This window comes from Juglans regia, chromosome 10 (genome assembly GCF_001411555.2).
Source record: "Juglans regia cultivar Chandler chromosome 10, Walnut 2.0, whole genome shotgun sequence".
Taxonomy (NCBI): Eukaryota; Viridiplantae; Streptophyta; class Magnoliopsida; order Fagales; family Juglandaceae; genus Juglans; species Juglans regia.
Window position 1 is genome coordinate 2,453,347 of NC_049910.1, and position 13,583 is coordinate 2,466,929.

The 13,583-nt window shown below is 35.8% G+C and overlaps 3 protein-coding genes across 3 annotated transcripts; 1 reads left to right on the forward strand and 2 right to left on the reverse strand.

Annotated features, from left to right (window-relative positions):
- Positions 1-84: 84 nt before the first annotated feature.
- Positions 85-3,010, reverse strand: LOC109010185 (ras-related protein RABB1b). The gene is made up of 6 exons (XM_018990937.2): positions 2,840-3,010; positions 2,557-2,696; positions 1,644-1,726; positions 1,283-1,487; positions 853-921; positions 85-397 (listed from the first exon to the last, which is right to left on the reverse strand). Exons 1-6 carry the CDS (start codon positions 2,883-2,885, stop codon positions 305-307), a joined length of 636 nt encoding a protein of 211 aa, XP_018846482.1. The 5' UTR covers positions 2,886-3,010; the 3' UTR covers positions 85-304.
- A 2,836-nt stretch (positions 3,011-5,846) lies between these two features.
- Positions 5,847-10,160, reverse strand: LOC109010186 (proteasome subunit beta type-7-B). Its single transcript, XM_018990938.2, has 9 exons — positions 9,939-10,160; positions 9,133-9,295; positions 8,045-8,186; positions 7,804-7,900; positions 7,649-7,718; positions 7,436-7,540; positions 6,677-6,775; positions 6,505-6,592; positions 5,847-6,143 (listed from the first exon to the last, which is right to left on the reverse strand). Exons 2-9 carry the CDS (start codon positions 9,274-9,276, stop codon positions 6,067-6,069), a joined length of 822 nt encoding a protein of 273 aa, XP_018846483.1. The 5' UTR covers positions 9,277-9,295; positions 9,939-10,160; the 3' UTR covers positions 5,847-6,066.
- A 1,357-nt stretch (positions 10,161-11,517) lies between these two features.
- On the forward strand, positions 11,518-13,540 carry LOC109010188. The gene is made up of 2 exons (XM_018990940.2): positions 11,518-12,143; positions 13,047-13,540. Exons 1-2 carry the CDS (start codon positions 11,649-11,651, stop codon positions 13,365-13,367), a joined length of 816 nt encoding a protein of 271 aa, XP_018846485.1. The 5' UTR covers positions 11,518-11,648; the 3' UTR covers positions 13,368-13,540.
- The last annotated feature ends 43 nt before the right edge of the window (positions 13,541-13,583 follow it).

A 13,583-nucleotide genomic window follows, 5' to 3' on the forward strand; every position in this document is an offset into this window, starting at 1 on the left:
ACTTTTTTCAAAACGACTGCACCACACTTGCACACTTACGACTGCAAGTATCATTTCTCTTATTGTAAAAGCTATCTTCGAACGCTTGTTAAGAGTTGATTTCCTAATAGAACTACCAAGTTTGTCCCAAGAACAGTTGAAATCAATTCTATACATCTTAGTATTCTCCCAAAGTCACATGCTAGCTGAAGGAGTGTGTTTATAGGGATGAAAGTAAATAACAAATTAATTGCACAGCGGGATCAAGTACAGGAGCTGGATTCGGGTTCAGTTAGCCGCAACATCTACCTGTATGAGTGACCGGTTAGCTGCAACATCCGCCCGTCTGAGTGATTGTTCCATCTCTTGCCCCTGATGGACCTTGGGGGCGGCCATACCCAACCTTGATGCCGGATGACTGCAGTTATTAACACAATGGCATCAATAAATGATAATATCCACGTGCTCCTTAACAGGCTAGCACTGACTAAGGAATTCATATCATCTCAATTTTGGGAGGGTTTTAAACGGACAGTTTTTTGTTTTCTTTTTTTCCCTAGTCCTGAACAGAGAGTCCCCCATCCAATCATGTCTTTTACAATTCTAGAATTCCTGACGCCTCTCCAACACAAAATCAGAAGAGATCAAACCTAAATAGCCTAAGCAGATTTCCCACCGGAGCAAGATGGCCCCGGTTAAGACAATTGATGTTTTTGCATTCATCATCTTTTCAACAGTTTCTGTAATGCAGTGATAGAAATTACAGTACGAGTATGCAAAACTAGAATAAAAAACATAAAGAATTTGAGATAACGTCTAACTCCCAATATCCCAAAGTTCCCCTCCTCTCCAGGAATATGACTTTAGAGTTACCTCATTGGATACATCGAATACACCTTCCTGAATATTCTGAAGGATTTTTGCAGCAGTCTTTATGAAAGCCTGAAATATACATGCTATATAACATTAAAGTCATCAAAAAATAGATGAAGGTAACTTGTAAGACTATAAATTATAGTATAACAACCCCTAGGGGTCAACGCTCAAGTGGCAAAGGCCTTGGGTTTGGGAGTATGCTCCCCCCAAGTTTAAGGTTCAAATTCCCTTGGGTGCAAACAATCTCTAACAGCCAACAGACTGAGGGATTTTCTCATTGAATTACACGAGGTGCACTTGGGAAATTCCTTACCAAGGGTTTGCGTACCCTGGGATTTGTCGGGACACTGTTCTTGGACACTTTGTGCCAATAAAAAAAAATAGTATAACTCTATATAATAGAAGCCTTTTTTTGTTGAGTTATCACCTCTTCAACATTTTGAGCTGTTCTAGCAGATGCCTCCAAGAATAAAAGCCCATTTTCCTTCGCAAATTGTTCCCCTTCCTCTTTGCTAACAGCCCTCCGATGAGAAAGATCGCTCTTGTTCCCAATGAGCATGATTGTCATGTTGGGATTTGCATGCTGCCGAGCATCCTCTAGCCAGCTTGCTAGATGATTAAATGTCTCTCTCCTAGACAAGAGAACAAATTAATGGTTTAGTTGTAACTTGTAAAGTAGTGAAACTTGTGCTAGAACAGGAAATTGGGGGCAGGACAAATATAGAAGCTCTCTCTCTCTCTCTCTCTCTCTCTCTCTCACACACACACAAGTGTGCATGGACACACACCTGGTTATGTCATATACCAGAAGTGCTCCAGCTGCTCCTCTGTAGTAGGATCTGGTGATGGACCGGAAAGATTCTTGGCCAGCCTGAAAAAACCAAACCCTTGGCATATGACTATAATCTATATCTCACTAAGGTAGAGGCATTAATCAAATAAAATTAGGTCGTTGATTAAACATATGGACTTGTAACATAACATAAACTACACTACTTATCAAAAACAAAACAGAAACTACACTTTATGTCGCCTATCTAGAATCTATCAAACGCGTGTATGCATTTATCAAATCTTTTATATTCAAGGCTAAGACATAAGGATTGCATAACATAATTCAGGAGCAACCTCCAAATGAACTAGGAAAACAAATGTCATCCTCCGATATGAAGCAGGAGGTATAGAATTAATTTTAACACTATTTCAATAAAATGCTTGTTCCTTCCCTCCCTTTTTTTTGATCGGCACGGAGTGTCCTAGAACAGCATCCCGACTAATCCCCAAGTGTGCACACTGCAGGCCTTCGACAAGGAATTTCCAACAAGTGCACCTCAAATAATTCAAGGGAAAAATCCCCTAGTCCGATAGCCCCCCCTAAAAATTTTTTGCATCCAAGAGGATTTGATCCTTAGACCTGGAGGGAGCATACCACCATGAGGAATCAACCTCTCAAAATACTCTATCCCATCAAAGAAACAATTTTTTTTTTTCAATGATAAATATATCTTGCCAGCTTAAACTGCCCCTATTTGTAAACTAGCAGGATTTTCTAATTGCCGCTAAATTTAATTTATGATACATGATTCTCTAACTTTTCGTTATGCAAGCAAAGTAAATAACTAGATTAAAATGCGCTATCTCTAATACATCGAAAAACCAAAAAAAAAAAAATAGTAATTAGGGAAAAAAAGGGGGACTTACGGTGTCCCAAATCTGGAGCTTGATGGGACGGCCGTCGATGGTGACCATGCGAGCTCCGAACTCTACACCAATGGTGAGATCATGCACGGGCTGAAACCTCTTGTCCGTGAATTGCAAGAGCAGGCATGATTTCCCTACACCTGCACCCCACCCAATGATGGCCACACCCCGCAAATTATCACCAAACGACAGGAAAAATAAACAAAAACTAAAAAGAAGAAACAAATTTTGAGTTAGGTTTTTATCATTATTATTGTTGATAGAAAAGAAAAAAGTAAAAAACCTGTGTCGCCGATGATGATGTACTTGAAGAGGTAGTCGTAAGACATGGCCGATACGACGTCGGGGTAAGATTAACAACTTGGACCTTTGACGAGAGAGAGAGAGAGAGAGAGAGAGGGAGAGATAGTCGGAGACTACTACCCGCTGGAGTGGAGAAGTAAAAAGGAAATAAAAAATGGCGAATTTTTGCAATTATTATTGCAATAAACGAGAGAGCCAAAGACGACACGGTAACGTTTCGTGTACATAAGGAATACACGTTATTCGATAGATAAAATTGCTTTGATGTTGTAACGTGATAAGATGAAAGTTAAATAAAATATTATTATAATATTATTTTTTAATATTATTATTATTTTAAAATTTTAAAAATTTGATTTTTTATTTTTGTTTTTATATATGGAGAGGGAGAATTCGATATTGATTCTCTTAATAAGAAATTAATGTATTACCAATTGATCTAAAAGATTTGAGTAAAAAAATTAAATTATTTATTATATTTTATGTAAAATTTTAAGAAATTTATAATAATTAAATGAAATAATATGAGATGAGATAAGTTAAAATCAACTCTCAATCCAAACAGATTGTGGATACTTTGGTAGAGCATTGGTAATTGTCAAGTCTAAAATTTAGTTAGGATATTAACTTTTGGCTATAATATTAATTTTTGATTAAGTGAGTACACATTAGATTAGTTATCTGAAAATGAAAATAATAATATAATATTATATATTTTAATAATATTTAACAATTTTTTTTTTATATTTTATAAATACGCTTCATATATTTTAATAAACCAACTACTTAGTGTTAGGCAACAAAAAAAGAAAAAAGAAAATAAAAAACAAACCAAAGATTCACAAATTCCTGATCTCATTCTTCATCAAGAGATGAATGAGACATCAAAACAAAATAAACATAAAAAAATCCATTTAATCTATAAACCCTTTTTTTCGCAAAGCAGATAGAGACATCAAAACAAAATCCAACTTAGAATATAATAAGTTACTGAAGCCCAAATCAAGAGCACGTGAGAGAACCTACATGCTCTTCCGGCACAAAAAAGCTTTATAGTCTTTTTTGAATCCTAAAACAAGTTGTGAAACTCAATAAAAATATCAATCTTCCACTCATTTAATAGAAGCAGAGGCCAACAATATTTGATCACAAATACGAAAAAACCAAATATATATACACATATATATATATATATAATAATTACCACCTCCACCATCTTCAAAGCTCAAAAAGTAAAGAAGATTTGTTGAATGGAACATGGGAAGAGAACTTGTAAGAATACTGGAGATTTAATGCTAACCAAGATACGAAAATCATCGCCTTTTCATTCGAAAATATAAAATGAAGAAAAGGGGACAAGTGAGGTAACCACAAAGAGAGAGAGAGAGAGAGAGAGAGAGAATTCCATATATAAAAAAAATACAGATAAATTATTTGAAAAAATATGAAATTGAATAACTTTCTGGATGATTCGTTTGGGAGAACGAATACGGCGATAACTGCTGGAGAAGGCGACCGTTGGAGAAAAGAGGGCGCTTGCAAACTGGGGAAGAGCGATGTCTCTCGGCAAGAATGGGGCTGAGGAAGAATATGGCTTGCGGGTTGAAGAAGAAAAAGGGTGAAGAAGAGAAGGGAGTTTCGAAAGAAATAAAGAACATAAATATGAAATGAAGGGTTTTGGAAATAAAGACAAAGAAAAATCGAGGGAAAGAGTGAGCGACAGATAGAGAAATGATAAAATAACATTTTAGTCCGTATACAACACCTTGCCAGACATGGAGAGAAGCTAAGATATATATTGTAGTATAAATGTCAAACTTATGAAGTTTAACTAGGCCAATGTAGATTTTTTTTTCTCACATTTGCTTTTAGTTTGGACTTACATCGGCAAATGGCTAGTATTTATTTTATATGTTGGGTCTATCTTGGGCTTGGCTGGGCTGATACCTTATGTCTTATGTATGTGTGCATTTCATATGTTGGCTCTTTCCTGGGCTTGGATGGTATGGACCTGTGACACCTATTTGAGCACCTAAATTTAACCCAACAACTCAAAACTCCCCAAAGATTTTTAGCATATAGATCCATTAAGGAAAAATATAAAAAACGTAGTAAAAGGTATGTTGCTTACTTTTATCTGTTTTCGAATACATTAATTATTTATGTATTATATATGTTTGGTCTTACTTGGGCTTGGCTGGGCTGATACCTTGTATGTATGCATTTGCTATGTTGGGTCTTTCTTGGGCTTGGATAATCTGGGCCGGGCCTATGACACCTCATATTTGGGCACCTATACAGCCAATGCCATGGCCTATTGTTTACAGGATTGATAAGAAATGGCATTAAGATTTTATTTATTGTACTGGTCATGTTCCGTAAAACACAGCATATATTTTTATCACTTTGCGTTAATATTTTTGGCTGTCGTTTTTGTATTATGTCTCAAGTTTTAGATCTAGAATAAGAGAGGGATATATATATATATATATATATATATATTATATTCACAAAATAAACTCCACAGTATTTATTTATTGATCAAATAAATATTGTAAAACCTATTATGTTGATCCATCTCTCGACTGATCTTCTACTATTTGACTTAGAATTCAGATAATAACTAATATCTTCATATTTTTGGGACTCTGAATTTTGACAGTTGGACTTGAATCGAATGGAATGGAATGGAATGGTAGTTATGAAGTGATTTGGGAAGAATGGTGTATGCCTCCATTGTTATGAGAAGTTGGCCTTCTTCCAAAAATTGATACATATCTAAGTGTTATAGGAATATGGGAATCACGTGTAGATCTATTTCTCTGACAGGCCAGGCATGGTTATCATTGTTTAATCAGTGAAACCCTAGCTGGTGAAATCATAAAATAAGTTATGCTGCCGTCATGTCATTCTAATGTCATCAAAGACATCATCCAGCAGTAAACCTTCCATTTTTTTTCCCTTCCCAAGTCGAGGTTAAGAGTTGCTGTCAAGTTTGAAAAGAGGCATAACTTAAGTAAGCAAGATCCAACACCAAATTAAACGAACACTATTCTAGCCAGCCCCATGTGAGTTTGGAAACCAAATCCATGAGAAGTGAATGTCTGGACATTGAGATTTTGAATATCAGCATCCCACTTAATACAAAGTTTATAATGAAAGTTGCAAAAACAACTCAACCCTTTCGTGCTGACCGTACGATGGTTTTCACTCTTCCATTGCATCTCCTCCTTCGATCACTTCCACCTTCTCCTTCAGTGGAGTAATCTTTGTTAAGAGAACTTCTGTAATCACAATAACACAGCATAGTCATACCAATCTATGACTGATTTCAAGAAGAGAAAAGCATCATATTTCTGAAACAGGCGCATATGTCCATTTCAATATTTAGTTCAACATAGGAATGGAAACAAAACAAAATAAATTTTGAAATAACGCTCCTAGCTAAGAGTTTAAGGTGAACATTCTCTAAAGGCATTACTCATATGCTATAAACAAGGTAATGCATGCTACTTAAAACAGTACTATTTTTCAGCTTTCTGATAACCAAGGCCAACCAGCCTTCAAATCAAGCAAATGAATTGTATGCTGGGGATGTTGTTATGTCTGTGTATAATAAATAAAGTTTGGGAGTATGTCACTGACCAGTTTTCTTAGGAAAAGAAAAGCCTTTCGGATTGACAAAGGTACGCGGATTTGGCAACAGATGGTTTCTAAGGTACTCCTTGTGGCCCTGTACCAGAAGTTCAAGATGTGGAACTTTCATCAGAATTAGAATAAGAATTACTTTTTCCAGGAAAAAAAAGGAAAAACAAACCTTGGTTATCACACAAACATCAACATTGCTTCCACTGCCCAAATCGTTAAATATACCAGAGCATATAGCTTCAACAACAAGATTTACTCCTTCCTCCCTCTGTACCACATCAAGGATATAAAACGAATCAAGAGAAAAGATAAGCATTTCAGATTCAGTCAAGAATGTTGAAGCAGATAGCGGGTCTTGATAAACCATCCATGTCTTCCACAAGTCACTACGTAGCATCCCCGCGAGTGCGGGGGCAAGGTTACTAATTGTAAGATATACTACATTAACCATCTTGACAGTTGTAACATATATATATATATATTTTTGATAAGTAATTGTAATTTTATTAAAGAAGAATGTATAGGCGAAGCCCATGTACATAGGAAGTATACAAAAGAAATCACCTAAATACATTCTAGAAAACTGAAAAAGACATCAGAAAGTCATGATCCGAAAGACCATTAGACCCTAAAACTGAAACAAAGACAGAAAGGAAAATACAAAAAAAATTCCAGACAGTAGTAACATATATTTTTTAAGGTTGTATATATGTTATTACTTACTACTACAGACAGTAGTAACATATATACAACCTTCAAAGTACATAAATCGAATTTGAAGATAGAAAGATAATCTAATCATCAGAATAGATGACTATTGTGTGTAAAATGTATGAAAGTTGTATATATGTTATTACCACTGAATCATAATGCTAGACTCCTAGTCAACTTATAAAAAAACTTTACAGCTAATAACATACTAACTTACAGTCAGGCCTTCTTTGTACTTGGACTCGAACATGGCCATAGCAGCAAGTGAACCAGATCCCATTGTTGCAAATGGCAGTGTGTCAGTTGATCCATGGGGATAAATCTGCAAAAAGAAGTGGTTGTAACTGTAAGAAAGCAGCTAATTATGCAAGCCAGAAAAAAAAAAAAACAGAGAAGTGACATCCCAATTTTATTACTGAGACAAACTCACAGTATGCAGATGAGGTCCAGTAATATCAACTCCACCAAGAACTAAAGCAGCTGACACATGACCTTGGTAGCTGGAGAAGATATTTGAGTAGTTGGAATCATATGTTGATTATATAGAGATAAGTTGAAAAATTTTGGAAACAAATGAAACTTAACTTGAAAAGGTGTTTCTTCAGAAGGGTCAATGCTGTGACAACCCTTGATTCTCGACCAGTATGGTACCGGTGCAGTTGCAGCTGAGAGCTGACCATATCTAAAGAAAGTAAAAACCAAAGCAGTACATTAGCCGTGCTCCCACGAAGATGATAAAACAATTTTATATTAGCAGCTATTATGAAGTCATAAAGAATAGAAGTGCAACAACATCATCGCATTGAACTTAAGACCTAACAAATACCTGTCACTGCCTCTGTATCAGCAGCAGTTCCTGCTCCACAACAATATATGTTTGGTGCCATATAATGAATCTTTTCACAGTTCTTATCAGCAACAATGGGTCCTTCAGTGGCTCTTGTATCGGCTCCAAGAATGACACCATCCTGAATAAAATGTTAAACAGGAATAAAATATGAGTAAATGAATCCTGGAAGGAATCTCTGTCAGTATGAACTATATAGCAGAGTTTGAATACATGAATATGGATGATTGGTGTCCACTAATTCTGCTGAGCAGGTGCAGGTGGACGATGCACATCTTTAAAAGGTCTCTCAAATAAGTCACTTTGTTAGTTTTTATTTGGTTTACTGTAATACTGGTTCCAACAAATTCTCAATGATTGAAAGAAAGAAACAAGTACAGTGGCCATTCCCGTGGTTATGTGAAATGAATCTGTTCCAGTGTATCAAACTTCTTATAGGCAATCTACACGTGATGTTAACACATTCTCTATAGCCTAAAAGATGGCTTTCAATAGCCAGATCTTTCGACTTGTACCATTAGAACAGAGTTTTTGTAATTCAACATTTGTTCTGACGCTCATTTTGTTTTATAGGTCAAGATACCTTGTATATTAGAAGTGCTAGGGACACAACCCAAGTACACTGAGGGTATACAAAGGGGGACACTTATTTTAAGAAAAGCTTAGGGAAGCAAGAAGTAGTAAGAATTGAAAATTTGATACTGCAAATTGCCAATGGCAAAACTTGCAGTTTAAACTCTCATGAGAGAGAGATTAATTCTAAATCACTGCAATAATATATATATTTTTTATAAAAAAAAAACTACGTTAACAACTGATTCGGTTCATTGATCTACATGGCCAGAGTTGCCAACCAATTAATATCAATTTATAAACTTTCATTTTGAGAATCCAAATATGACAACCCATAAACCATTACCTACATTTTCCAGCATAATATGAAAAATTAAAAACAACATAATTGAGAAAAGAACAACTAAATAAGACAGTAGCTGATCTACCAATAATATATATTTCTGTTGATCGGATATCATCCCAACTTTCTATTGTACATCAAACAGTCCTACCTGAAAAATTAAACCAACAATTGTAGTTCCTGTTTTCAGAAAAGATGGTGGCTGAAGCCCCTTCTTAGCAAGCATATCATTTCTTCTGCAGAGATCAAAACTAAATCCACCCTTGGGAGGAACATCTACTGCTGACCTAGACATCTCAAAACTTCAACCTGACCTGCAGATCAGAAGCGGAAAATACTTATCACACCTTATACACCAAGGAAATTCATAACTAAAAAATAGAAACGGAGAAAAAAGAGAGAAAGTTTTACATTTTTTTTTCTATCTACTCGGTAACAAAAAAAAACTCACCCCAAACAAGCCAAATTAGTTGTATTGCGTTCAACTGAGTAGGTTTTTTTGTAGAATTTCACCCAAATAACGAAACCCTACAATCTACCCCCTAAATCTCCCAAGCAACCAAATGATTGAAATTAGATTCTAATTTTCAAAAAACAAAACCCGCACCTTAACAAGTCAAAATCAAGGACTATCTATCAAATTTAAGCCCTCCAGCTTTCCAGATCAAAACCCAGTATTCATATTTTCTCCCAAATTAGCCATAAGTTCAAGTGCAACCTATGCAATCGGCATAAACTTTAAGTTAATCACCTGGAAGGATCGGTATCCCACACCAAGTCTAATGGGAGTTATTTGCACAGTTCTCTTTTAAGATTCATATGTATCTAGAAGGTTGACCTAATAGTAAATCATAAACTTTCGAGAGCAAAAGGCACAGCAGAGACGAAAAGATCGAAATCTCGGAACTACGGCTGAAGAAGAAGAAAAACGATGTGGAAGAAAAGGAATAAGATTACCTGGGGTGAGCTCACTGAGATTCGACGGAAATCCAATTGCGGAGCAAAAGCAACTCCACTGAATACAAACTGTATGTTATAAGGGAAAGGAAGACCAGCTTGAGCGTTTAGCTTTTACGGCGGGTTTAACCTCGTTGCTTTTTTGACGAAATTTTCAATCTAAATAAATAAATAAATAATTCAAATTCTTTTGCTTTTTGCGCAAGATAACTAAATAGGATATAGATACTGAAGGCAAGATGCCAAAAAACAACTTCAAAATAGCCACTTCTTTTGCTTTTTGAGCAAGATAACTAATTAGGATATAGATAGTGAAGGCAAGATGCCAAAAAACAACTTCAAAATAGCCACTAACGAAGCAAAGAAAATATTAACTCGTTGTTTCTTAGATGAGATGAGTATAGATAAAAGTTAAAAGTTGAATAAAATATTTTTTTTAAATATTATTATTATTTTAAAATTTGAAAAAAAAATAAATTATTTATTATATTTTATATAAATATTTTAAAAAATTATAATAATGAGATGAGATGAAATATTTATTATATTCAAACCGGTCCTAAAGAAAAAGTTTTAACAAGTTTGTTGAATCCTATATTTTCTATAATTATAAAGAATTAAATTGAGTAATAGTTAAACATTCTCACATAGTGGCAGGAAATAACATAATGTTTTTTATTAATGCAGGAAATAATATAATGTTTTTGATTAAGAAATTTAGAAATTAAAAAAGTTTATGAAGAAGACAATGCCTCAAATTCAAAGTTTAGCAGGCTAGACGCGTAGCTCGCGTATCTAAAGACAAGATGATATAATTGGTTGATGTAGGGAAAGTGAAACACAATATGTGGATTCTATTATTTAAATAAATTTCACACAACATTAAATACAAAAATTTTGAAGTAACTTGATTAGGCATTTTTGACCCAATTGATATTAAGAGAGTAATGTTTTGTATAGTTATGGAGTGCACAAATATCGTGTAGTCATTTTGAAAAAGAGAGATCTATTATTAAAAAATTAATTTTTTTTTATGTAAATTTCGTATTTATTTATTTATTTCAAAATAATTATGTGGCGCTTGCATACTCACGACTGCAATTATTTTTCCTCTTTCCAGTTTTTCCTCCTCAACAATGATGCACGTGTTTCCCGCTATCATTGTAATTGCGGGAAGACGGAAACGCAGGCGTGCAGCTATGATTTGGCTCATCTATATTGGAGGATTGGAAAAATATAATTGTAAGCGATTTTACGCACTAATACGCGCACATATTCAATATAAGTGGTCAAAAAGTAGAGTTTATTGAAAATAATGCTAATTTGAATTTAGAATATGAAGGCAACAATATTAATATGCAGATTAGTACGCAGATTGCGGGAAGACAGAAACGCGTGCAGCTAGGATTGGGCTCATCTATATTGGAGGATTGGATTAATCTCCAAAAGACGATAGAATAGGGCCCATAAACTGACAATCATGGGCTAATAGCTACAGAAATACCTAGGCCCAACTACGAACCCGACTATTATAACGATCCAAAAGAAACAACCACCATTAAAGGAGCTACAAATTCTCACAACCATTAACAAGTTATCTGCAAATACATAAGCTTTCACACAAACAGAACAACCATTAACAAGTTATCTGCAAATACATAAGCTTTCACACAAACAGAACATTCTATTTGACAGACTTTCATATTACACATGCTCACCTTTCATCCAAACCCCCTCAGGCCATGGCAACCATCTGTTCCTGCCAAAATTGTGAACACTTTGAATGAGGGCAAGAACACCCAACAGTCCTCAGCAGGCAAAATCAAACGCCTGGTTCTCCCCCAGGAAGGTAGAACGAAGTTAAACGCCTACTCTGATCGAGAATTCTATGCTTATCCTCGCTTTGTGACCCATGTGGATGATGGTTTTATATCCACATTGACCAATCTCTATAGAGAAAGGTTGAGACCTGATTGGGAAATTCTTGACCTCATGAGCTCATGGGTTAGCCATCTTCCTGAGGAAGTGAAGTATAAAAGAGTGGTGGGACATGGACTAAATGCACAAGAGCTTGCGAAGAACCCTCGGCTGGACTATTTCTTTGTGAAGGACCTCAATCAGGAGCAAGACCTTGAATTGGAGAGCTGCAGCTTTGATGCAGTTTTATGCACCGTGAGTGTACAGTATCTTCAACAGCCAGAGAAGGTTAGATACTTTTGTAGTGTTCTAGTTATGTATTCGGGTGTATGTGTATCTATATACATACATTTAAGTGAAATATGGAAACTTGAGCAGTAAGTCCATTATCATCTCGGATTGTCTTCTCAGTCACATCTCAGTCAATCCAACATTTTCAAGATCTCAATTCTTAAATTGGAGAAAATCTTCGCGTCAGTATGTGTAATCAGACATCCATGGGAAAAAGACCCCTGAAGGCAACATGGTTGCAAGATCAGCATCTATAGTTTCATCCTTCTCTTGTTTTACTTTACACCATTATGGTGATTGGTGAGCACATAAACTTCAACAGCCCACAAATCAGTTAACTCATTTACTAAGAGAACATTCCTCAGGGTCCAAAGCTCAAGAATTTGGAACTTCTTTGTTATGTCTAGTTGCTAAGTCTACATCTTAAGCTACTACATCCTGTTCCTCGCCTGCTTAGCCCACCCAATCCACCCTCCTTTCCCCCAACCCGATCCATCTTTGGAAGCATTGACTTCATCATCTTTTTTCCCACCATTCCACCCCTTAAGGACTACAGTCTTCTTTCCTGTCCGTCCTCACCTATGTCTTTATCAACTGTATAGAGAGATGTATATGGATTCCGAATGCCAATGTCGAAAAGGGGCATAAAATCCGTAGAGTATGAGACTAACAACATTGGGAAGCAAGCAAACAATGCAACTTACAGTTGACACCTAAGGAAGATGGTCATGAATGGATTAAACTGGTGGAACAATACTGTTGAGAAGCAAGTGAAAATGCAACTTGTTGAAATCTAAGGAATACATGGTCATGAATTGACTAAACCGGTGGAACAGTATTATTCAGCAAATGCAGAACAGGAACTCAATGAAGAAAACTAATTGGCTAACATCATTGCAGGTATTTGCAGAGGTGTTTCGGGTGCTAAGGCCAGGAGGAGTTTTCATTGTGAGCTTTAGCAATCGATTGTTCTATGAGAAAGCCATAAGCGCATGGAGAGATGGGACTGGATATAGTAGGGTACAACTGGTAGTGCAGTACTTCCAATGTGTGGAAGGTTTCACACAAGCAGATATTATTAAGAAGTTAGCAGCCCCTGCTGGTGCTGGAGAGGACAAATCACCATTCAGCTGGATCATGAAGCTGCTGGGATTGTTGTCTGGATCAGACCCTTTCTATGCAGTGATAGCTTACAAAAACTTCATGCCTACATATGAATGAATGATCAATATGACATTGGCTTTTCTGTATGGAAGAGCATGTACAAATGTCCATCAGTGCATATAACATGTATAATTTCACATTTCTTTTTATTTCTTTCCCACTGAACATAGCGTTATTATGGCGATAAGTCTACCATATCATTAAGTTGAGTCGAAGAACAATTTAAAATTTGGGCCGATTTTTAATTTGTGAATTGGTATGATGCCTTTGAGC

Coding starts and splice junctions, on each gene's coding strand:
- LOC109010185 (XM_018990937.2), bottom strand. CDS start 2,885: ATGTCTTACGACTACCTCTTCAAGTACATCATCATCGGCGACACAG. Junction 2,697..2,839: donor CATCATCATCGGCGACACAG/GTTTTTTACTTT, acceptor GGTGGGGTGCAG/GTGTAGGGAAATCATGCCTG. Junction 398..852: donor TATTCGATGTATCCAATGAG/GTAACTCTAAAG, acceptor TAATAACTGCAG/TCATCCGGCATCAAGGTTGG.
- LOC109010186 (XM_018990938.2), bottom strand. CDS start 9,276: ATGTCTAGGTCAGCAGTAGATGTTCCTCCCAAGGGTGGATTTAGTTTT. Junction 8,187..9,132: donor TTGTTGGTTTAATTTTTCAG/GTAGGACTGTTT, acceptor CATTTTATTCAG/GATGGTGTCATTCTTGGAGC. Junction 6,144..6,504: donor TTCTTTTCCTAAGAAAACTG/GTCAGTGACATA, acceptor TTGTGATTACAG/AAGTTCTCTTAACAAAGATT.
- LOC109010188 (XM_018990940.2), top strand. CDS start 11,649: ATGCTCACCTTTCATCCAAACCCCCTCAGGCCATGGCAACCATCTGTT. Junction 12,144..13,046: donor ATCTTCAACAGCCAGAGAAG/GTTAGATACTTT, acceptor ACATCATTGCAG/GTATTTGCAGAGGTGTTTCG.